The sequence below is a fragment of the Drosophila eugracilis genome, unplaced genomic scaffold (assembly GCF_018153835.1).
Source record: "Drosophila eugracilis isolate 14026-0451.02 unplaced genomic scaffold, ASM1815383v1 contig_90, whole genome shotgun sequence".
Classification (NCBI taxonomy): Eukaryota; Metazoa; Arthropoda; class Insecta; order Diptera; family Drosophilidae; genus Drosophila; species Drosophila eugracilis.
In genome coordinates, this window is record NW_024573812.1 from 8266795 (window position 1) to 8292450 (window position 25656).

Below are 25656 nucleotides of genomic sequence, written 5' to 3' on the forward strand. Positions count from 1 at the left end.
GTCTGTCTGTCACTCTGTCAGTCAGCCAGTCAGTCAGTCAGCCCAGCCAGCAAGTAAGGTCCCCAAATATTGTGCCAACCCCCAAAATCCCCTCAAATAGTTAAAGGCAATCGTCTCCTTGGCACAGCGAACACGACCTAACGCAAGGAATTGTTAGTTAAAGAAAAGCTGCTCGGCCTCTCTTCAACTCAAGCACTCTTAGCGAGGGGGAAAGCTTTTGTGTCCACAATCCTACAAGTTGGAGATGCCAAGTAATGGTTTGAGCTCTCCCAATTGGGAATAGTCTGGGTAGGGGATTGGCTTGATTAATGGTTTCCTTTTCAGACAACACCAATTTTTTTCTACCTATAAAATATTTAATGAGAGATTTTTTCAAATCTTGGTAGCTAGCGATACTCGTAAGAAATATTTTATTTATTGAATTAATTTTATCCAACCAATTAAAATATATATAATTAAAGACTTATCACAAGATTAAGGGTTATGTTGAATACTCTTCTTTCTTATTTATGATTAGTTTTAAGATCGTAGGTAGTACACTTTATTTCTGAGAAAGTCTAACGTGTCAAAGTCACTCTTGTTTGAAATCTTATTAAAAATAAAACCTTTTGAAAATTACAATTTGATTTATCTAGCATATATAATAATAATTTTCTTTATAATAATGTATCTTTCCATATAGCTATAAAACAGCTGAATGAGCATATCCATTCTGTGCGCCGTTTTCATGGAAAGCTTTCTCTCTCTCTCAGCGTTTCGGTTCAGTTTCGTTTTCATTTTGGGTTGTCCATTTCAGTAGTAGTTTTCGCGTCGGCCGCAGCACAACGAGCAAACGGAAACCGGAAACGGAAGTTGAAAAGGCAGTGGCTCTGAAGCACAGTTAATCGGGCAGAGAACCGAAAGCAGACAACTGACAACTGAGTACTGAGAACTGAGCGCAGTGAAGTGTTTGTTTTCGGCGTTATCAGTGGATGCACGCGTTTCCAGCACTGATTGCGAGTAGGCATCCAGGATAGGGATTGGGATTGGGATTCCAACTCAGATTCAGGACACCCGACGGACGGACGGAGGAGGCGGCGAGCCGGAGAGGCGTGTCACTAGCAGGTGGCTGAGCCGGTTAACCAGAGTCCGACGGCAAAAAGTAAATAAAATCCCACTTGTAAATTGTGTGACAACCTTTGAGAGCTGAATTGTGTGTGTTTTTGAGATTTTTCACTACGCCGCGAGCAGTTAAAACTTTTGCTTGTGCACTGGGAAAAACTTAAATTTGAAAGTATTTGTAGCTTAAAAATGTATATATATTTTTTTTATTACTTTACTTGTTAATTCAGCAAATAAATTCTCTTACTACAGCATTATATTATAGACTCACTTAAACATTTTTTGATGACAAAATTGCTTAAGAACTCTAAAAAAGCTTGTTTAATATTTAATAATATATTATTTTAAGTTCTCCTTAGTAAATACTTAAGAAAAGTATAGCTTTAGGTCAGAAAACTCATTTGACGCGATTGTTGAACATTTGAAATGGTTTTATTTTCTGTGTACAGATGTGTGTTTGTGTCTTCGTGACAGTCGCTCAATTAACAGGGCAAGTCCCGAGTCCTTTGCGGCTTTTCTCAAGAAGGCGACTGAATTTTAAGCCAATTAAATCGCGAAAACCAGAAGCGAAAGAAGAAAGATAAAAGTGAGATGAAAACGTAAATGAAACGTAAATGAAATGGAAAATGGCCTAATGGACTCTGTCAGCCTTCCGTTCCACAACAACCTGAAAAGCAGCCCAGCTGTGGCAATTAAAAAGTAATTTTAATGCTCCTGCACCGTTTGTTTGCGAAAACAAGCAACGAATTTACAATTAACCCGGGTGTTTTTGAATTTCTTGTGTGGGTTAATTCGACGCCCTTGCTCCGCTGTAAATCTTGTTCATCTCTCAATTCCTCTTGTTTTATTTGGCCATTCGGGCCGTAGCGAGTCGCACGTAATACGTTATTATAAACAAATCGCTTTCAACAAAGAATCCCCACGGGGAGTACACATATGCAGTCATAAACATATATATATATATATATATCCGCGCATTCACCGCAACTAGAACAGGTCAAATGAAAATCGGATCGGCGGCAAAATGCCCGGAAAGCGTAAATGTTCATTTTAAATTTAAATCCGTCGCAACCGCAGTCGCCGCATTGCGTGCATTGCTCCACCGTGCGGCAGTGTATCTAGACACGAGTATATACATGCAACCGATTCTATATATATATATTAGCAAAACTTGCTTCTGATATTTTTGGACTCTCTAGAGCGAAGTCGAACGAAATGCCGCAGAGTTTGACCGATTAAAAATGGAAATTTCTTCATCGCTGAAAGTTGTTTGTGCTCATTAAGCGATCTGTAAATAAATAAAATGGAATTGCAAATGACTGAGAGCATACGTACCAGAGAAAAACACATAGGCGTTTCCAAACTGTAAATAAATCAATCAAAAAGTTCGTAAAAATATGTATTCCCAATATTTCGGTTCCGGTTTTTGTTTAATTAGCTTAAGTGTGTACTTCAAAAACTATAAATTCAACTCAATGACTGTATAGAGCCCCATAAAAGTGAGCTTTGCATATAGATTTTTGAATGAAAATGGTTTAGGTTGTTAAAGATGATGAATGAGTTTGCTATTTAAAACTGATTTTAAATGAAATTCATTTATCATCTCAAAAACTTTAAGACATAATGTGCTTGCTCAAAATGTATGACATTTTCAAAAAGCTCTTTTTCATTACGTCGAAGTATATATCTCACTTTCCTTTTTTTTTTTCATAATATTTATTCCTTTGTTGTTCTTGTTTTCTCTCTGTAGACTTTTGCTGCTCATATACATTTTATTATGCTAAAAAGTTTACTATTTTCCAAGTTTGTACGTGGGTTTGTTCTTGTTTTTTAACTATCCAACTTCCTACATTGAAGTCTGCACAGGCAACACAAAATCAGAATGAAAATTCCTGTAAAGAAACTGAAACTTTCATTGTTGGAATTATTTTTTTTTTTATCAGCTGCCATCTTTGCGAGCTTTAAGCTGAAAGTAGTACTCAATTAAAGTCAACTTTAGCCTGCCATTTCGCGCTTAATTTTTTATTATCATCCTTGGCAGCCTGTATCCCTTTGCCCTTCTCTTCACTCCTTTCATCATCGACCTTTCTCCATCCTCCGTTACCAGCAGAGCTGCGGAAAATCTCGCCGAAATTGGAGTCAAGTGTTTTCCCTTATTTTCTCTAGCCTTTCCTTTTTTGTTTTTACAGCCAGGACATAATAGCATGCGCCCGCCCTTTATTTCGCCCTCTTTTTCTCTCTACAACGTTTTACACTCACACCAATGCACACATATGAACAAATACACCACGTACACTGGTCAAAATGTTAAGTTTTGTTGGTTTTTGTTTAAAATATTCTACTTTTTCGTTATTTAACTTTTTGCAGTTGCTTTCACAGGAACAGAGCTTTCCGCCTGGAAACATTTTTAAAAGTTTTAAATTAAGAGAAGATAATTTAATTAAACTTTTTGCAAGAATTCCTTTGAGTTTGTTTTATATACAAAATATATATTTTTTAGAGGATTTTGAACAATTACTATATGCCATATAATATGTATACATTATTTAACAGTTATACCTTTTGTTTGTCTCAAATTCAGATAAAATTCAAATAAAACCCCAAAACATATAAAATTGGACAAATAAAAATAGCTCATCCGCCCTGTTGACTTGACATTTCTGTTATTAGTAAATGTACATGTTGAATTCTCCATTTTGACTTTTTGGCAGTGTGCACCGGTGTAAAAGCTTGAGCGCAGCACACAAGCCTTTCCCCGGTTTTCACCATTTTCCTCTTGCTCACCGCTTTTGGCTTTCGGCTTTCGGCTTCAATTGTAGCAGCTAAGTTGACCTTTTTGTTAATAGCGCTCACATACCGCTACACGCGAATACCGATATGCTGGAATATATGGCAAGGGAGCATTGTCTGCGCAGGAATTTGATGTTGGCACAGCTGATTGATTTATTGTCTGCCCGGCTGACAATCCTGAGTCCGCCAGTTGGCAGCTAAGCCAAACAGACCCGCAAAATGCCAAAGGAGTCTCCGCGCCGCACTGTATGCAATAAAAAAGTATAAAAAAAGAAGGGAAAATTATCAACTGAGGCCAGGAGTGTGCGTTTCTGTGTGTTAGTTTGTTTGCCTGTAAAGGTGTGTGTGTGAATGCCTGTGTGCATGTGACGTCGCTATAATTAAGAGCGTTGGCGAAAGCGAAAGCGACAGCGCGTACTAGCCGCCATTTTCATTTTACGATAACTGCTTTCACCTACTTATTTGCCACTGCGGGAATGCATGCACTCGCTCCCTAATTTTCACACAATTCCAAACCCATTTAGTCACCTCCCCCAGCTACCCACCTGTCTGCCCACCGACCGTGCGTCACCTCTTCTGGCGTCTGTTTTATTATTCCCCCGTTCAATTATAAACTTTCTTTTTGAATTTTTAAATTTAATTTCATATTTGCTTTTGCGGCGTCAGAAATTACACTCCCTAACATCATTTTGGCACTTCTTTTGAAATAATTTCACTTCGTTTTTCCTGAAATGAACTCAATGTTCTTCCAACATTTCCACATTCCCTTCATTTATGCGCTCCATTAATTTCCCTTTAAATATTTACGCATATGTCATCTCTTCTTCCTTTGGTTTCATTTCACCGCTTTAATGAAATCCCTTTCCTTGCAGTTTTTTTTTAGATTTAATTCCTTATTCAGAAAGCTGTCATGTCCTTTTTATGCAACTGGGTTGGCATTATCCTCTATACTCCTCCACCGCGCATCATTTTTATTATTCCGCCCTTAAGTGAAATACTCCGCCTTGGAATTTTTAAATTTAATTTCTTATTTACTTCGTTTTGCGTTTTAAAATTATCATTTAAATTGCAAAGCGTGTGCTCACTCATTACACATTCTCTCATAGCTGTTGCTATCTCGGCCCGAAAGCCTCAAGCATGCCAAAGTGTATGCCAAAAGTTCATAAAACTTTTAAGGGTCTCTCTCGACCGACAAAAATGAGACATAAATGCATAAATTTAATGAGTATCGAGCGGTGGCCCCTTGATGGTCAAGAGGCGGAAACAAAAGCAGTGGGCGTGGTCAGTTTCAGAGTTCAAGATGTGGACAAGAGTGTCCATTCTTTGAGAGTAATCTCAATTATCTTTGGACAATGACAGCTGCTAACTAGAGTTATTTACCTAAGTGCAAATGGTAATTTTTCTTGGATAAGGTTAAAAGTTGAATGGGACTGCGAGAGCAATTTGATGTATTAAAAGATTATCAGTCACTTAAGCTAATACCCTGGGGTATAGCAAACAAAGTCAAGTCTTAACGACTCTTAAATGTCCCCTACCTTATGGATTTTATACTTTTTGTTTGACTAATACTTGCAGAAATTTAATAATGGCAGTTTGTTAAAGAAGTAAAACTTCGGCCGTCTTTTAGGTCGCCTACTTGGCCGTAATCAACACGTTTAAAGTAATGGAGCAGATTTGTAGGCAACATCAAATGTTGGTCCCATCAGGACTTTTTCCTTCCAAAGTTGGCTATAAAACATGAGTCCCTTTTTTTTTACCGGCATTTGAAAGCAATTCTCTTGATTGGTACTTCAAGAAGGAGAAATCGGAGAAGGTCAAACGACAACAGGTTGCGGGTTAAAAAACTATTTGAAAATGGCAAAACACGGACCACACATGTTAACCACATAGTTCCCAGCCATGCATGCTAATCGAAAATCTGAAAACACAATAGGAGAGGAGAATGGGAAAATTCCCACAAAACACACGCATGATCGGGGCAATCCACAAATTGAATTGTCTGCTGCAGATGAAACATGGAACGAATTTGGGATTATGTATAGCACATTAGGTATGCATCGCGCGAGTGTGTGTGTTAGTTTAGTTTTGGGTGTGTATTTCTATGTGGGTAGGTTGGCCACATGGCGTATGCGCAATGCCAATTAAAATCAAAAGCCTGGCCCCAAAAAGTATGCAGCACATAATGTAATTGGCTTTCATTTCTGTTTTCTTTCGCTTCGATCTGGTTAATGAATAACGAATGAGTCGTGTTCACTTAATTGTGATTGAGTTGAGAACACAGCTCATTATAATTAATGTAAATGTTCCATACACACACACACACACAAACACACACACACATAACCAGTTAGTCGTATAGTTTTTGCACAAATATATGCGCATATTTTGCCGCAAGCCATTAATGCCATTCTGATTTATTGCAGCCTCCTCTCAGCCAAAAACATTGGGCCATAATTAACCGCATGCCGCAGACCGCACCGAGGAAAAGCAAATAACAAAATCAAAACACAAAACATCAGTAACTGAACAAAGCGAAAGGAGAAAGAGCAAAAGGTGGCGTAAAATGCGGCCTAAATGCTTTGGCAATTATGCCAAAATTGTTAACAAAATTCGGAAAGTATCAAACTAAGTAAAAGGCGACAGCAGGAAGCCGCAGGCATTACAAAGGACCAAGGGCTAGGCGGCGACGACAGGTGGCAGGTGGTCCGCTGCTTTTCGGGTCTTTCTCCTTGAATTCGTTTCGTTGATATCTAAAGAAAAGGTGCTCTCAGACATACCCTTCGGTTGCCGAAAAGCAACAGAGCTCAAAACAGAAACCCAGACCCTTAGTCCTCGAAATTGAAACCTCAATAGGAACTCAAACGGAAGCCGAAACAAAAACTCACTTAGGTTGCCATCCAAATCAACGGCTGTCAGACAAAAAGTCGCTTTTTATTGATTTTTATAAAGCCAAGTAGCAACACCAAAAAGCAATGAACAGCAAAGAATAATAACACAAGCCGCAGAAGTAGAAACAAAATAAAAATAAAAACAAAAAGCAAACGCAATGTGAATAATTCCCCAGTTGAGCAGAGGCGAGCACGAAACAGAAAAACTGTTGGAATATTCCTCACACCACCAACACCGAACCCCCCGCTCCCATTTTACCCCCCGCCCCAACCGGAGTCCGCCGACTATATAATATAATATATATACCATACTATCGAAACGTTCATCAAATGCGATTCGATTCGATGACGATTCAAACAGGAGACACCGGAGAGACGGACGCACACGGGGCCCCATAAAAATGTGTTATAAAAATATACACGCATAAGTTCCCCAACTCCCCCTTTCGCAAGGACATAAACATATATATATATATATATATATATCAAACAAAGCCTGGCCGGGAAATTTTAATGCAAATGTCATTGGCAAAGTCAATTAGCAAGAAAGCCAACGAAATGAGCTGAAATGCTGCGACGGCACAATTGAAAATTTGAAAATTGATCAAGGTTTGAAAGCAGCGACCAACAAAGGAAAAGCGGGATAAAAAGCAAGACTGATTTTTAAGTTTAGTTAGATTATTTTAAACATACATGCAACAACATAAAAAGAACTACTATTTTGTGAGGAAAAACCGAAACTGCAACAACGAATTAGCCAAGCGGAAACCGTAGCAAAAGGGAAAACCGCCCACAGAGAAAATAGGAAAACGGCAACAAAGCAGCAAAAGCAGCTAAACCAGGCAAAAGCAACAAAACCAACGACATCCAACAAAAGCAAACGGATTCATACGAAAGCATGTTTGTGTTCATAGCTGTGCTGTTTGTTAACGCTTGCCTAGCGGGTAAGTACCAGATCCCAAGTCCCAGGATTCAGGGTCCTAAGCTTGTCCCAAAAAAAAAAACATAATAATTCGGAGTAACAAAGTTGTGTGCCATATTACCTTGGCCACCTTCATTTGTTGGCATTAACATTACTTCTTTACTTGAGTTTGGGATACTATACGTTAGCTTTATAACTTTCCAGAATTCAGTCACATTTTCACGTCGGCTTCCCATACTTACACACGTATTGTTGAGTGTCGGAAAGTTGGACAACAGAATTTATCGGTAGTCTAATTCAAACTACAGTTTATTTTTGGACAAGACTACCAGGATAAATATGCCGTATTTATTGTCTTGGGCATAGAGTAAGGAATGACAGGAATTTCAGGTCACACGATTAGACAGTTAAACGAACATAAAGATAGTTTATATTAAATATAAAACTTTAAAGAATGTTCTAACTAATTAGATGATTTCCTTTTGTACTTTACTAAACTTGAATTTCATTAAAAGATTTTCCAAAAAGCTTGGCCAACAGAGAAATAAAAATTAATTTACCAGAAATAAATTTCCGCCTAATGGTGCTAAGAATTTAGGTCAAACGACAAGCCGAATACAAGCATTAATCAATTTTAATGGTTTCAACACATCGTGTTTTGAAATTTATATTGTTTGATAGTTTGTTGCTTAATTTGAATATATTTAAAATATATTGAATGTTTGTTAAGATTAAGAGTCTTTAAAATGTCTTCGAAACCATGATCAAGATTATCCCATGTATTGCTTTCAATGTTAAAGCTTAAGCCTTGATAAGAATCCAATTCTTAAAGAAATGAATTATCTAAAATATATACAACATAGTGTCCATCTGACAAATCGACAACAAACAGAATTAAATAATAATCCCTTAAAATGTAAAAGAAGTAAACAATTTACATGAAAAGCCTGCTTCATCTGGTCAATTGATATAAGATTGACAGCTGAATCAGTGTCAATCTCCTTTAAGGGCCGAGAAAACTTGAAGAAAATCCACAAAGCTTCTAATTTTATGACACAACTTAAGAGCTGACGAGTTTACGATACGGCTAAAGCAAAATCCAGTTAATCCCCCAGACGAATAAACTTGGCTAGTGCCTGTGAATTACTATGTATATGCCATATACCATAAGCATTTACAAGGATAATGGCATAATAACAAGCAATTATTGTTATAATAGGCACCATTCCGGCTACGCCGGAGAACATAACCGTTACGTTCCTGACGCCCACGGCGGTCCGAGTGTCGTGGCAGACGCAAATCGATCTAAAGGCACATCCCATCGAGAAGTACATCGTGACGTACAAGCCGACGGATGACAGGTAGGTACCACTAACAAAGCTAGAACTCAATCCACCGGGCCACTTGACTGTCTAAATGACGGTAAAGCACACTTACTTACCATTCAGCTGACGGGTTTAAAGGGGCTTTGAGGTTGGGGGGGTTCTTTCTGCACGAGAAAAAATATATATACATTTAGCCGGATGGCCTATTAAATTAAGCCTTTTATCTATAATCATACATAAATTATAGATTGTGTAGTAGAAGGTATGACGTATTTGATTGTGATACATTATTAAAGCTCTCTTTAACTCTTTTTGTGGGAATTTATGTATTGAAATTATGGATTATAGTAAAATATGAATACCATCATTAGTTGTGTTTTAAATTTCAAATTTTTAATAGAATTCCTTTTGCCTTTTTTAGGCTTTAAAACTGAATAAAGGAGACTTTGAGAGCCATGAAATCCTAAATAACTCTTTAAAATATTCTTAAGATATCTTTCATCATTCGATATTCTTCAAATCAGGTTGTAAAAATACAAGATTAAAAGAAGAATTTACTCATAACCATTCAAATTTCCCTCAGTGCTAGGCGCTTGCAATTGCATTTATGCAGAATACAAAAGACCAGAAAAAACTCTGCCTGCAATTGACGGCCCATGGAGTGAGTTTTGCGGGCCAGACGCAAGGGCCAGGGGTGGGCGTGGCAGCGGTCAGTCAAGAGCACTGTCTGCTCGCAGAAATTTGTGAGTGTGAGTGCGCCTGCTTGGAGCTTGTGGTTTTGGGTAAGGGCGATGGCGATGGCGATGGTGGGGTGTATTTGTTTGGCCATGAGCTAAATAACGGGCCAAGTTAAAGTAAACCAAGGGGACGCGGGTGGGATTGGGGAAAACCTCAAGAAGAAGAAGCAACAACAACAGGAAAATGGTAAACTTGAGGCCAAATTGACCGCGAGTGCAGGCCAAAAGAAAAACAAAAGCCTCGTGTACTTGTAGCCAAGTTATTTAAAACAAAAGGCGAAAATGCGAGTTTTTTGTACACAAAGCGCGGCCAACTTCTCAGGAATTACAACTCAATTTCCCTTAACTCGAGCCACCTGCTGGAAAATTATGTTGGAACTCATGAGATGCTCCACATTTTCGTCAAAAATGCTGCCTCACAAACTAAACTTATATTTGAATTCTTTCTTCCTAATAAAAAGAGATTAAATGCCGAGACTTCCTAAATTTGTCAATTTGGTTTCCTTATCCTTTTCTGCAGAAAAATGAGATTTTAGTTGGGAAAATAAAAGTATTCTTTGAAGATTTTCTGATTTAAGTTTTGTATGCAAATGAAATTTAGTTTAATTTAACCAAAAACATAACAAAATATACCTAAAGGGGGCTTTTCTTTGCTTTAAAACAAAGTTGAAAAACTTATTTACAGATTTTATATTCAAAAATTAATATATCATAAAATATTTTATAGCTGAGCCATAAAGTGTAACACAGAAAAACAGAAGATGGTTCAAGGCTTAAGAACTTCGAACATTATTGCCACTCAATTAGGTTCGATTTACGAAGAACTCGAGTTGGGAAAAGTTCAAGTTGGCCCGTATATAGCCACTGGCAGAGAAGCCATATTCATGAGCAGCGAACTCATGTGCATACACACACTACGAGTACTACTAGTACACCATATGTCAGGGACTTTGCGACCGTGCCAGTTTCAGTTAACTCTCTTGGCAATATTCTTGATGATTTACCGAAATAATGCAGCCCAGCTGCAGCTGTCTTGCCTGCAATTTACCATCTCAGCATTCCCATTTGCATTGCCACCTCCACACCTCCCCACTTTCCTTTCCCGCTGATTGCTATTCCTCATTGCCCGTGTTCGCTGCGTGGCAACCGGAAGAGCACCAGTTACCCATGCACTGGGAAAAACTTTAAGTTTCTTTAGGTTACCTAGAGGTTGTTTAATCACAGCTTGTCTTTATCGTTTTCGAGTTCAAAATTGTCTTTTTGTCATATTTATAATTTATTTTTATGAATTTTTTTAATCTTTTTATCTATTTTATTAAGTAGTGATGAACTCGAAGGCAAATTACAAGTGGAATCTTATTTGTACCTTGGGCTACGCATTCTTCTTATAAAATTCCAACCGAAAGATCATAATTTTTTAAAATTATGCTTAACACGATTATTTTAGTATCCAATATATCCACATATATTATAATTTGGCTTACCAAGCGAATCGATTTTCTTTCTTCAGAACCCTCATTATACCCGTTACTCGTAGAGTAAAAGGGTGTACTACATTCGTTGAAAAGTATGTAACAGTTAGAAGGAAGCGTTTCCGACCCTATAAAGTATATATATTCTTGATCAGGATCAAAGCGAAGTCGATTGAGCCATGTCCGTTTGTCCGTCCGTCCGTCCGCCACACCCACCCATACGCCCACCAAGCTCAAAAGACGGTTTTCGCATTTTCAAGAAAACCTGATATCTCAGTAACTATAAGTGATAGAAAGTTCGGATTAAGCATGTAGATTTTTATGATGCCCCAAATGCGAACTGTTTTTTTCCATCTAGCCACGCCCACTCTAACGCCCACAAACCGCGAAACACTGTGGCGTCTATAATAATATTAAGAATGGTCGTTTGACCTTGTATAACTTATTTATGTTATTATCTATCGATTTACCAAAGATTTTTCAAATCGGAACATTATTTCGCTACTTATGAAGAAATCTAGGTTATAAGGCCTCACATGGTTTGTGACGTCACTATCAGTTACTCAACATGCTTCCTCTGACAATAGGTGGCGCCTTGTGAATTTCCACTAGCAAAATGAATATTTTAAAATTGTGTAAAACAGTAACGGGTATCTTATAGTCGCGGCACTCGACTATAGCGTTTCCTTTTGTTTTATATTTTGGCCATAAAAATAAGCATTTTAAAACTCAGTTCGGCACGTTTCTTTGCCTGTACTTAAAAATATTCCACTTTCATTTATGTATAATCAGATAAGGTGTATGTTTTTAACAACATTTTTCTCGTCTTGGCTTTATGAAACTTTGTTCTTTAAATATTTTCTAAAAGTTCTTGGTATCATCAGATTTTCCAAATAATAATAACTAAAGTCCGTTTATTTGTTGTCTTAATAACTAAACATATTTAACATCAACTGGGAAACATTTTTACAGTTTATACTTATATTATAGGGTTATCATTTCTTATAAATAGTTAAAGCAAATATTAACGTCTAATAAAATACTGTTGTTAGGAATTAAAATACTTAATCCGAGTTTCCCATATAAGACAGGTTTACAGGAAATATTTTTAACTTCTAGAACAATGAAACATTCAACTGAATTGAATTAAAACCAAAATTTTGCGCAGAACGAAAAAGTGAAAACTGTCCCAAATGCCTTGCATTGAGAAATTCCTTAAATATGCAAATTGAAGATGCATGTTTTCGCCGTGTACCCACTGATGGGTATGAGATGTGGGGCGAATGGCTTGCATATTTCGCCAACAAACTAAGCACTTCCGCTCTGTGTTGGCCAAGTCGGGTCCAAGTGGCAGCTTGGCTAGCCCGGTTCTTTTAGCCAGTTCGCGCTGCCATGGAATGCCGTCCGTGTAATAAGTTAAGTGCTCGGCTTTTGTGCCTTTTGACTGCAGTCCGCTGCCGACTGTTGGCCAAGGTGTTTTTCAATTTAATGGCTCGTGTTGCGTGAGTGTGTGTGTGTGCGGTGTGTGTGTTAGCCATTTTCTTTTGGCTTTTAGCTGCATGAGCGTGTTTTGTCTTTTACTGCCCACCATTCCAATGCTAAACCCGCTCCTGTCCCGCTCTTCTATAAAGTTCACGCCTATGTCAAAAATTTTATTACAAAACTTGGACCCTGGCTTGTGGTTTTTGGTAGTTGCTTGGTTCGTTTGGTCATTATTTATTAGTCAGTTTGTTTTTAATTTTTGTGTTACTTTCCTATCGATTTTTGTTGTATTACATACTTCCGACTGCCAGTCATTATGGTGGGCGGTTGTCGGCCAGCGACGGTGGTTTCCCTGTTCTCTATCTTCCTGCCGTTTTTCGAGTAAATTGTGCCCGTGAATAATGTATGATTTGTACATAGACACGTTGACGGTGAGTCGGCTCGAGCTTTTGCTTTGGCTTTGGCATTAGCTCAGGCTTCGCCTTGGGCTCGAGCCCCCAAGTGGAATAGACTTTTGTCCTAGACGTTTCAGACAGGTATACAACAGATATGCCCCTAGAACACATCGATATCCACCTGGCCATGCACTGGGAGAATTTTGTGTGCTTGCTTTTGGGATATTAATTCTTTTTATGTTTATGAAACGAATTTATGGAAGTGGACAATTAACAATTACTGATGATAGTAAAAACATAGAAAGATAGATAGAAAAAAAATCATAAACGAACAAAAAACATTCAACTTTGCGTGCTCAGAACTCAGACTACATTAGCACCGAATCATTCTCAATCGCCTAACACATTCAACATTTCCAGAAAGCAGAGAAAAACATGTTCTTGTCTAATAAATCACTTTGAAACATTTATTTTCCTATCACTCGCCATTTTCCCTCAATGTACGATACATGCTCCAAATTGCTAAGTGGATTTATGAAATTCTTGACGAACAATGAGTGGCTGTTGTGGGGGTTGGAGTTCAATACGTCCAAGCATGTCAAGCACCATCAATAACAATAATAATTAATAACAATTACTGTCCCATCGGAGGCGTAAAGGCAGGGGTAGAACCAGGCGTAAAAAGGGGCGGGGCCGGTAAGGACATGTGCTCATTCTAAGAAGGAGGACAAAGGCGGAGTAGATGGAAAGTCCCAATCAATAGCTAGCCGTGTGCTAGATTTTATTCATTATGGTTATCTGCGTTTTAAGAGCCAATTTGACATTATTAAAATTGAAATGTCAAGGTTCTTCTTCCAAATATATATATATTGTATATAGTATTGGAATAGTTGCTGTGTAATGGCTAAGCGGATGAGATTTGTGAGTGCTTCCAGCTGTGCTGTGCTGTGTGTTTCTCTCTCTGAGCGATGACGACATAAATTTTCCAGTATAAGCCATAAAAGTGCACAGGTCGCAGTAACAGGAAATGAAACGGAGAGCATACGGCCAACATAACATAAACCTGATTTGTATATGGCCCACACATGGCATACACATAAGCAAATAAGCAGGCTTTGTGCTGTTGCCAAGGAATTCGAGTGTTTGCATTCGGCTTTTCCTTGGAAGTTCTATCTATCCAGCCATTCCGCCCAATGAAGTCCCTCATTGATCATTGATGGGCCTGTCCAAGGGGGCGTATGCGTATTTTTAATTGAATTTTTAAGTTAATGCAAATGCAGAACGATTGTCACGAAGCACCGTGCCTGCCGATCAAATAAAAATTGTTAGTTACATCCGGGCTAACACACACACACAGAGGCTAGCTGAAAGTAAAGTTCTACAAAGCCAGCCCATGAACGTCATAAGTTATTAAATAACATCAGAAGCCCAACTGGGGGGGGGGTGGTGGCCTGTCGTGCGAGTACACATTTGTATATTTTGTATGACATATTGTATGCATACTGCGAAGTTTGAGTAACGAATGCGAAAGTTGTTCGGCTGCCCTGTAAGCTAATTGTTTATTTATCAAAACGGAACGAACCGGATAACGCTCACAAAAGGGGACATTAAAAAAATGAAAGGCAAAGGCCGCCCGAATTGCATATCCAGCCATATTTTTTGAATATCAAATGACTCAGAGCCCGCAATCAGGCCGTAAAGGGAAAGGAAGGAAAACCGGCGAGAAAATTAGAAACTTCCTTCCTTCCCTTTTCGAGGAAATTCGCTTGCATTTCTTATGGCCAGCCGCGAAAGGGCAAGGGATCCACCCAGAAAAATACCAGTAAAACTGGAGCCATGGCGTGAGTTTAAATTGTGTATAATAAGCGGCTTCCTAGTCGAATTTAATGCCATAAAAGCCAGAAAAGCGGTACGAGAACCGGGGATTAAATTTGATTTTCCCTAGGCGTCGCCACATGATGAAAACTTTAACGGCGAAACTTTAGACAACGCCTGGCACTGTCACATATGGCGGATCGGATCGCCCGCCGGTTGGCTGATGTTTGCCAAAGTCGGCCCAATTCCAGTTACCCTACGGGCAAGGGTCTATTGGCTGCGCGCAAATGGATGTGACACATGTGGCTAATCAATTATTTAGCCGTCGGCGCGGTCGAAATGAGAGGAGTTTTTTGCGGACCAGCCAGATGTAAATTCACAATGAACCGTAAAAGCCCGCTTATGTCCTTAAATCGTACCAATAGGCAGGCGTGGGCGGAGTGCTGCTTACACAAATTCGGATATTTGTCATCGCTTTTACATTTTTAAGCAGCTTTCAGAAGCAGTGAAATCGAGGACTTTTATTTAAATCATTTCTAGGATTTTTGCCCTGAAATAACCTTTTACTTTCATCGGATTCGGCTGTTATAAAAAGGGCTGAGCCTAAAAATGAGTAATAAACATTTTATTTTGATATTTCCAAGCCATTTATGATGGCTATTTTTAAGTATCTTGCTAGCAAGAATTTTTGATCGCTTAATCGGATTTATTTTTGTATAAAAAACAAACAATCGGTGAAATAATAAACAATATGCACTTATAATCTACGGGGAGCGGTCATATAAAAAGAAAGCACACCTTTTTGACCTTACTACATTAGATTTGCCCTACATAACAGGATGCTCTGGCTGCGCAGCAGAATGCCTTCCTAATTATGGGAATATTGATTAGATCAAAGACGTGTGTAAGCTAGCTTAAGAAAGCAGTGGAACAATGTCAGTAAGAATAAAATAAAATAAAATAATAAATTATATATAATAAAAAAGATCTTAAAATAGATTCAAAGTTGAAATGAATAGAAATTGATTTTTTATTTTTTTTTTTAATTTCTGAATATTTTGTTGATTGAAATTTAGAAAGAACTTTCAGAAATCAAAAACGGTTACTTTAGGATAATTTTGTAATTTTATGATTTGAAGTTTATAATAAAGATAATAGCAGCATAAAGAATAACAAATATTATAAAAACATTTAAAAACTTAAAATATATATATTAACTAATAAAACCTGCTAAACTTAAAATAATTTTTAAAAGCAATTTATAAAGCATTTTTAAAGCGGCTAATTTATCAACAAAACTTTTAATTCGAGTTTAAACTTAAATAGCAAAAATATTTCCAAGCTGTAGTTGACATTTTCGAAATTCCTTCACATAAATTAAGGGCATTATTAAACCGACCAACCGGCACTGTTTACCTGAGTTTTGTTTTTTCAACATTTACGATTGCCTGTTCGGCGTTGTTTTTCCGTCGTCTGCCAGCGAAATGCTGGACACTTCTGTTTTGTGTTCTCTGTTTGGACTTTCGGTTCCACTGGGGGCCATTGGGTGGGCCGCATTGCCATGTGAGTGGGTTGGGAGGGCGGGTGGTGTGTTTGTTACATGTATGAATAATGAATCATTTGTCAGGCGCTTCTAGTTGCTACAGCCGTAGTAATAAGAGCCGGTGCACAAAAGGCCAGAAGTCTGGGCCACTTTTGCCGCACAACGCACTCGGCGGCACTCGGGCCAAGGAACTGGATCTTGGTGGGTGGGTAATGTGAGCTCAATTGGCAAATCTAGGACATGTTTGGTAACTGCGCTGCGAGAAAGTGACAAAGTGAAATATTGGCCAATGCTGTAATTACCAACACGGACCGGCCTCATATTTCACGACTGGAATGTTGTAGTTTGTTCAATTAGCAAACACACTTACACACACACACACACACACACACATATATATATGCGATTGCACAATCCTCCAAACCACCCAAAACAGCACCTACAGTACACCGCCCACCGCCCCGTTAGCTGCCGTTCGAGAGTGGTAATTGAATTAATTTAAGTTACAGGGTTGTACAGGACGTCGCCGGCAGCAGCGAGGCCATTGTCCTGGATCGCCTGCTGCCCAGCACACAGTACTCACTCGTTGTGACGGCCATCTGGCAAGGCAAGAAGTACCGCAGCCGCGGTCAGATCAAGTTCAAGACGCTGGGTGAGTACACCCCGTCGATTTGGTTCTCAGAAAAGAACATTCATAATCATTTGATTTCCATTTCCCAAGATCTCCCCAAGAACACCTCACAGCAGGACTTTCCGCCGGGTATCTACGGCAATGGGAGCAACGGTGCTCGCAATGGAAGCACTAATGCCAGCATCTTTGGCGACGACGTGACCTCCACGGCCACAAATACTCTGACTCATGGCACAACCAGGGAATTGCCCACTGTAAGTCACATAGATGCGAACTAATTGGATACTAATTAATATCAATTGGATTAGGCGGAAATTGATTTTAGATTAGGAAAAAAATGGTTTCAAGTTAAGAGTATGAAATTGGAAAACAAAATTTTTGGTTAATTAATACTAACTTAGCCTGACTTACCTAAAATACCAGAAAGGTAACATAATCTTTGTTAATTTCCCCGTACAGATTCGCGGGGTGGAGATCGGCATAGTCCTGATCGTGCTGATGGTGTGGGCCGGAGCCATCGCCCTGTTCTTCAACCGATGGGGAAAGATCCGGATGCTGCTGCCCTATCAACCAGACTATAAGCACGAGCAGCTGAAAGTTCCGGGAACGGGTGTCTGCAGTGCCAGCGGATGCAATGGACAGCATTCACACCAGGTGAGTTACGCTGAGGAAGTCCCAATCCCGATCGGGGAGGTGGGGATGATGGTTGTGCGGGTTTCTAGGATTACTCGGAGCGCTGAGCGTTTGGATATTCGCGAAGGAACTTATCTCTGTTTCGTTTTTGTTATGCTTCATTTTTAGAACCTACACCCCGATTTCTTTGTCAAGGTATTCAAAAATAACAAATTCTTCCAACTACTTATATACGAAACATACAAAAATATCTTTGCATTTTATTCGCTTTTTTCTATGCATCAATTCAAGTAACTATTCGACTCTTATTGAACAAAGTACACTCACTATTTCCTTTTTAATCCGTGCACAACCTTGCCCAAACCCCTCAACTATAGACTGAATAAACCTATTTAACATTTTCCGAGAATGACTCTGTTTAAAGATTTGATTGAAAATGCTTTTCTATCATTCAAACAAATTGTGGTCCGCTAAAGAATAATTTTAATGGAGGTTGCAGCTCAAAATTTACTGCCCAGAAGAATATTCTCTTAATGCATTTCTCCTGCAGAAGACCAGACCTTTTCGACTGTTACTTCTTATGATTTGCTTACTAAGATAGCACGTGCTAGTTACGCATTTGTTTTAGCATTTTTTCCGTAGGCTTATGGCACTAGTTTTGGGACATACTCTTTGGACTCGATCTCTGGCATTTCCTTTGTCGTTTCTGAAGAGTATGGTGTCTTCGGCATTCCGAAGTCAAATAGCGATTCCACCTAGACTTATCGAGCTCAGGATGCGCCATGCATATGAGAGCACCTCTAATTTATAACTCGTACTATCCACATTCCATAGATATACAGTCGAACTCTTCTAAGTTGTGCTGAGTTTAACTTTTTAAACTACTAAGAGTTGGAAAGTAAAATTAATTGATTTTTAAATACTCGTAAACTGTTTTTACTATTAAAGCTTGCAGTTAGAAGTTCACTTCTAGTAAATTTGAATTAAATTTAAATTATTTCCTCTCGTCATTCAGTTTAAAATCAGAATTTATTTATCAAAACATTATCGTATCGTGTAACCCGAATACCCTATCATTTAGTAGCTAGAGAAGTTCGACAGTATTCTTAATGCATTTAGCGGTTTTGGTTTTGAGCTTTGCTGTTCAGGTGGGCGCTTTTCCGAGATCTCACTGACGAATCGTTTCCTACTTTCACTTCGCTCTCGCCTGCTGTTCTTCTTCCTGCTCCTGCTCCTGCTACTGCCGCTCTTACTGTTCCTGCTTCCGATCTTTGGTTATTGGTTAACAGTGCTTGCCGCGCTGCGAGGGCTGCGGTCTGTTTGACCGCTGCTTCCAGTATCCGCGAAGGGAGCTGGAACGCGACTGCGGCTGCCAGTTTGCCCTGCTGCACAAGGCGGATGTGGAGAGCTAGCAACCAGCGCACCGCGAAGCCTCCTCGGCGGCCGTGAGTGCGGCATCCAGCCACGGACATGGTCACAGCCATGGCACTCCGGTGAACACCTATGTGCGCGGTCCCAGCGTCGATAATCAGTCGATTGTGGGCGCCAATGTGCTGGAGAATGTGGACAGCCTGGAGTGCATAGCCAATGGGGAGGACAACATCGAAGTAGAGGGAGATGATGCCCCGGACAAGGATCGGGAGGAACAACAGCTTCTGCAGAGAGAGAAAGAGCCCGTTCAACGAATATTGCCTCTTCAGGCGGCGGGCGCCATGAAGCAGCGTAAGTTCGCCCAACAGCGAGGAATTCTCAAGAATTCCCAGGAGCGCACCTTCGTCGAGGAGGACGAGGTGCTGGAGGCCAAGAAGCAGCTCATACTGCGTCGTCGCCGCCTCTTCAGCCACTATAGGCAGTACGACCAGTGGCGCAGACGGCAGTTCAGCTACGATCCCAGCTACTTTCGCCCGCCTCCGTTGCCGCCTCGAGCGCTGGGATGCGCTGATCACCACCTGGGAGCTATCACTGATGCAACATCGGCGGCATCTTCTGCCAGTGCCGGCCGAAGGAGGCGCCAGTACAGAAGGCAGTACTCATGCGCCGATCGGTCGCGGGAGGGATCACACGACAGTCGAGGCTCGTCGACCATGCAGCTCCAGCTGCAGAAGTACCACAGCATGGTGGCCAGCGACACCATCCACACCGAGTCATCTGTGCTCAACCACAGCAACTACAGCGAGCCGGCCAGCGTAAGTCAGCTAGCTAGTGTTGGGCGGAACGATCCGAACACAAAGTGGTTTACTTTGGCGAGGGGACAGCTTAATACTCATACGCAGTGTTGCCCTTCTGAAAAAATAATTATTAAACTTTCAGGCATTTTTGCCTTTACTTACGTTTAACCTTAACATTATTTTAATTAAAAAGCGAAAATAATGGCCTTAAGGAATCTTTTCTTAATTTATAGAATTTATTTTATGTGAGTTAATGAAAAGCTATAAAAACTTGCTTAATCAACAAATTTAAACTCACTTTAACTTTATTATTATGGATTTCTGTCAGTTTATTTTAATATTTATTTAAATCAATATTAATTTCATAAATTAATTAATTCAATGACAAACTTTTGTGTGAAACGTTCTGAATTGCATGATATGTTTGCAGCAAGCAATTATTAAATGCAATCATTACGATTTGTGGAGGTTCACCCAAATGTTATTAATTTTTTGAGAGTCATTTAACTTATTTACCCGTGTTTCATTGTTTGTTGTTTATGTTTTCTGACAGTCATTTAATTTATTTACCATTGGTTTCATTTTGTTTACCTTTTGTGATTGTCCAATTAAATCTGCTTTCAAGGTTTTCATCCAAAGTATTCCCGAATGAGTAAAAAAAAACGGAGAACAAGGGGTAATTCTGTGCCCCCGCCAAAGATTGAACCACTGACTTTGTCCACTGAAGTGAGCAGGGTGTTCCCAACACTGGCCCCCAGCACAAGCAGCTTGTGGTGCACGTGCACATGGTTTTGCTTGGAGTTCGTGTTCCCGTTCGAGTTCGATTTCGATTTCGATTTCGAGTTCCACTTCAGAATGCAGACCGGAGCACCAAATCGCACAAATCACCCATCAATATCAAAATCACCTTGTACAGAACTTGCAGCAACCTTCACTGGATGGAAATGGCCCGCACTCGCTCACTTCTCTATCACAGCAAAAATCACAAATCGCAATTCGCATCCGCTTGAGTCCCGGCTTCGTGTCTTGTCCTTTAGTAGTTTGTAGCCAGGTAGATTGTCCCTCGCTTGTCGCTTGTCGCTTGCTCCTGTTCTTGTTGTTCCAGTGGTGGGGGGTCCTTTATGCGGGCTTATGTGTTGTGCGTGTGAATCCCCTCGGAACTGTCCGCTCTACTGTCTCCTCTCTATCTCTTTCTATCTCTCTTCCATCTCTCTCTCTCTCTTGCTCTGCTCCTTTTGCGGAACGCAGTTCGACAGCAGTGAATGTGCCCACCCACCGTTGCACTGCAATAGCCGCGTAAGCAACTGGCCGGAGGATGCGGCAAAAGCCAGCATAGATCCTTACTGACATCCTTTCCATTGCAGCATATCCACATGTTGGCCGAGGAACACTCCACATCCATCTCAGAGCGCTGCACACGCAGCCGAATCAATTCGGCCATCTTTGTGTCCTCGGAGGGTCGAGGTTTCGATTCCATCGAGTTCCTGCGACGCCACGGATCCCAGAGTGTCCTCTGCAGGAAGGCCAAAAGTGCCGAGAACATCACGGACAACGGCAGAAGGGTTAGTTTTTTCATAAAACCATACACAAGTGAGTCTTCTTAATAATGAATTCCATTTTACAGAAGAGCCTGAGACCATGGCGAACCGACGATGAATCCTGCAAGCAGCAGCACTTGTCCCAGGACAGCAACGACATCGAGCTGAAGGAGTGCGGCGGCGCTGGAGGAGAACTACTCCGTCTGCCGGTCATCCACGATGGCAAGCAGTCGCCGACGGCCGTGACCAGTCTCCTGGCAAGATCGGCGGCGATAACCACGGCCAATATGATTGTCGGAAGCATTTCGCTGGAGGCACCGCCGCCGTACATGCAGGATGATGAGGGCGATACGTTGTCCACGGCGGCACTCATACATAGCGACGCTGCTGCCGTGGTCCACGAATCCCAGGACTCGGCGGAGACGGTGGAGGAGCTGGTCCATGTGCCGCTCCTGGCCAGTGCCACGGCAACGGCCAGCGTTTCGGCCTCCTCCTCGCCCAGCATTGCCATTGAGGCGAAACCGCGAGTCCTGGTGCACCAGCGATCCTCGACCGCCTCCTCGTCGCCGCACAGCAGCCCCAAGAACCTGGGAAACCTGGGACTCAAGATCGTCAAGCCCAAGATCAGTGCGGTGCCAATGGTTTCGGTCTCAGGTCCCTCGCCGCCCATTGAAAAGCCACCACTGGCCGAGTGCTTGTAACAAATGGCAGCCGAAACATTTATCTAAGCTCGCGCTCAAGGCAACTGGAACCTGGATCCTGGACAGCCCTCAGAAACCCATGAAGTCCCCTCAGACAAAACCCCCAATCCAAATCCTACTTAAATAATCTAAGACGAGATAGTTGAGATGGAGAAAGTATGCCAGCTGCTCAAATAAGTGTTTCGGTGGGAGGCTTTAAAACGTGGAATGCGAAAAGTTAAGTGCAAGTGCAAACGTGACGTAGTTATAGGATAGAAACAAAAGGATAACGTACCAGTGGTCATCACCAGGCAAAGAAAGCTTTGTATATTCAACAACGACTGAAGTATACACATACATGTACATTAGAAACGAAAACAATGGTAACCCGTATAACTTTTTAAGTCGATTATTGTGTATGTGTGTATGCATACCTATTAACTGATAAATCAGCTTTAATAACAAACAAGTAACCTATCAGGCTTTAATATTACGACGATGATGAATTTCTGGTTTAACCTAGTCTGTAGACTCACCTAGCTGTTGAAACGAGTAAATCAATTCTCTTTAATTGTTCTCCTATACATATAGCCAAAAAACCAACCACTTGGGCACCACAACTGTTATACACGCGATCTATATAGATTTACTAAATATATACATATATATATATTTATACACCCAGTAAAATTTCGTGTGTGCGTCCCAGAGTCCTGCAAGGATCAAAGTGGTTTTCTTTTACCAATTCATGTGCTATGTTTCTAACTATGAAAATATGACACGGATAAAGTGTGTGTCGAAACTGACAAGTACATTGACCCTTGCAGGCTTCTACTACGTACCTTAGAGGTATTCGGACACCCGCTATACACTTAGCTCTTAGCTTTAAGATGATGAAATCACATAGTCCAAATGTTACTTGCTAACATATCAAATACTCTACTGTACCCACGACCAAAACGAAACTTTTGAAACTGTAAACTAGTCCATAATTAGCTGTAAGCATCGTATAAAGAACTAGTAACTAGGCGTAGTATTTTGTCAAGTAAGTGCCCTGGATGACTTCTGAGTGTTTTTAAAACCAGATTCTTACATGTATTCCGTTTAGATGTTTCTGTAGCTCGAACTTTACCCTATACAGCAGAGTGTATCTGACGTTAAGTGAACATATATTGATGGATTTATAGAAATATATAGAGGAACGTTACTATAGGAATCTCCAGCTAGCACCAAAAACCCATTTGCTCCTGCTCACTGATTTAGGTAGTCTCTATACATTTTAGTTATGATACTTCAAATTTTATCTATCCACCCAAGCGTTAGACACTTGAAATCTATCTTGAATCCTATCCAATTCGTTTCAATATTGAAATACAACAAATGTAAATACACATCGCACTTGTACCTACATCAACTGAGATATTCTTCAGTGAAACACAAACGTTGTTATTAAGGAATTGTCAATTTATGGTCCAAAGCTACAATAAATAGAACATCATTTGGATGAGTCGGCAGTAAGCTTAACTAAGTTCTAGTTTACGTTCAATTCGCTAACACAAAACAAAAGTAAAACTGTGTGAATGTGTATTTTTGAAATCAAATAAACGAATTACATAAATGTACTCTTTTCATACAGAGTTTTTCGAGATCTTCTCGAAGATTACGCAGTGATTTCCTTGGTCGTAGTAGCTTTTGATTAATTGCACCTCTGACAGCTGGGACACCAGGTTCTCCAGTTCCTCCTCCTCGAAGACGTGGTAGTAGCGCAGATAAGTGGTATTGTGCTCATCCTTGGTTTTCCATGGCACCAGTACGTCCTGCTGCTGGAACTCTGTGCGATTGGTATGTACAGGAAGTGGGGTATTATTGGGCAATTGTTGCTCCAATTCCTGATGTTGCTTCTGACGTTGTTGCTGCTCCGTGGTACGTTCTTTATTTACTGCCTTATTTTGGCGCAGATAGGCGGACTTTTTATCATTCTTTCTCTGGTCTTTGGCCCAAACATAAACCAAAGCTCGCCCTCCAGGTCGGAGAACACGTGCCATCTCCATAAGAGCGACCAAACGTCGCTCCGTTGTAGCTAGGTGATGAATGACTGCTATACTGATGCAGCCATCAATGCTAGAAGAGCGCACTGGCACATTGAGACAGTCACATCGAAAGACATTCTGTCCCTTTCGACGACCGACGGATAGTAATCCTTGCGCCCGGTCACAACCTATGGCGAGCAGATTGGTATTGCAGCCCAGATACTTGCCATTGCCGCAACCAATGTCCAGCACTACAGATTGGGCATCAAAGGAATCCAAAAATTCGGCGACTTGTGGCCAGGGTGTGTGTCGTGTTTCGCTAAAGTGGTCTGCAATTTTATCGTATACCTCATGGACATTCTGTTGCTCCAGAGTTACAGCCTGAGCAGCCAACGAGGCCGTTATCTCCTGTGGTACCTTGGTTTGTCGTGTATCGCAGAGTGTAGGATACGAGCAGTCGCAGGGCCCTTTTCGGAGGCGTCGAAATGTCAAAGAAGTCCTTTTGCCGCGAGTTTGTGTGGTTAAACCTCCGAATCCACTGGGCACCACATCGATGTGCTTCGGCCTGATTCCATGCGTCCAATCGTAGCGAGCCTCACCTGACATAATCAACAAAGATCGTCGCGGCAATCTGACCTGAACTTGCTCGTCTCCTCGACGAAAGTCCATCACCACGTCGGATTGCAGGGAGAGCGAAAGAATGGGATCAAAAAATGCACTATGTGTGTCTACATGGGGAGGTATTCCGTGCCCGGGCTCATACTCATTCACTGTCAGCTGGTCAGGTGTGTTCCAATCCCAACTAGATGCAGAGTCTTTCAGGCGCGGCCACAGAATATCACAGGCTGATGGTATCGACTGTTCCAGAGGCTTTGACGAATCCACATTATTGGTGCCGTATAGAAACTCATAGCCAAAGTGCTTGACTTTTCGATGCTTCAGAGTGCCCGTGGCTTCGGATGTTCTCCCATCATCGGAAATTGCCTTAAGCAAAGTTGATTCCTCCTCTTCGCTGACAAAGTCAGAAATCACTAGAAGCCCACTGGGAAGAGGTTTGTCCCAATTATTTTTTTCTGCAACAGCCGGTAATTCCTTTACATAACTCAAGTATGCCACTGCTCCCTGTTGTCCTATGGTGGATATATTGTGCATACCCAAGTAAATGAGTTGGGAGTCCTCCAGGCTGGCACATACCAAAAAGCAATACGATTTTCCCGGCATCATGACCACTTGAGCAACACTTCCACCGGTCGCAGCCGCCGCTTGAAGCAAGCACTCCTCGGTAAGTCCATTGCTGAGTCCCACGTTGAGAATCGCCAGGTATAGGGTGGGATCATCGCTTGAGGACACCTGGCAGTCGCTTTTCATTATCGCAAGACATCTCCGTTGCTTTTTATTCGCCTTTTTGGCATTGTTTACCTTTTGCTGTTTCTCTTCAACGTGCATTTTAAGGCAAGTGTGTACACATCACAACAAATATTTTATAGGCTCTGTAAGACGAATAGT

The 25656-nt window shown here is 40.8% G+C and overlaps 2 protein-coding genes across 6 annotated transcripts; one reads left to right on the plus strand and one right to left on the minus strand.

The window, feature by feature from the left end:
• The first annotated feature begins 812 nt into the window (after positions 1-812).
• On the plus strand, positions 813-23789 carry LOC108112874. Of its 5 annotated transcripts, none has more exons than XM_017223204.2 (9): positions 813-1141; positions 6315-7723; positions 8921-9062; positions 16974-17122; positions 17192-17355; positions 17561-17755; positions 21151-21198; positions 21267-21464; positions 21527-23789. In XM_017223204.2, exons 2-9 carry the CDS (start codon positions 7678-7680, stop codon positions 22139-22141), a joined length of 1557 nt encoding a protein of 518 aa, XP_017078693.1. In that variant the 5' UTR covers positions 813-1141; positions 6315-7677; the 3' UTR covers positions 22142-23789. The 5 variants fall into 5 exon arrangements, with proteins under 5 accessions (XP_017078693.1, XP_017078694.1, XP_017078696.1 ...); XM_017223205.2 differs by having other exon boundaries at positions 16980-17122; XM_017223207.2 differs by lacking the exon at positions 21151-21198.
• On the minus strand, positions 23688-25601 carry LOC108112873 (alkylated DNA repair protein alkB homolog 8). Its single transcript, XM_017223203.1, has one exon. It carries the CDS (start codon positions 25594-25596, stop codon positions 23749-23751), a length of 1848 nt encoding a protein of 615 aa, XP_017078692.1. The 5' UTR covers positions 25597-25601; the 3' UTR covers positions 23688-23748.
• Between the last annotated feature and the right edge of the window lie 55 nt (positions 25602-25656).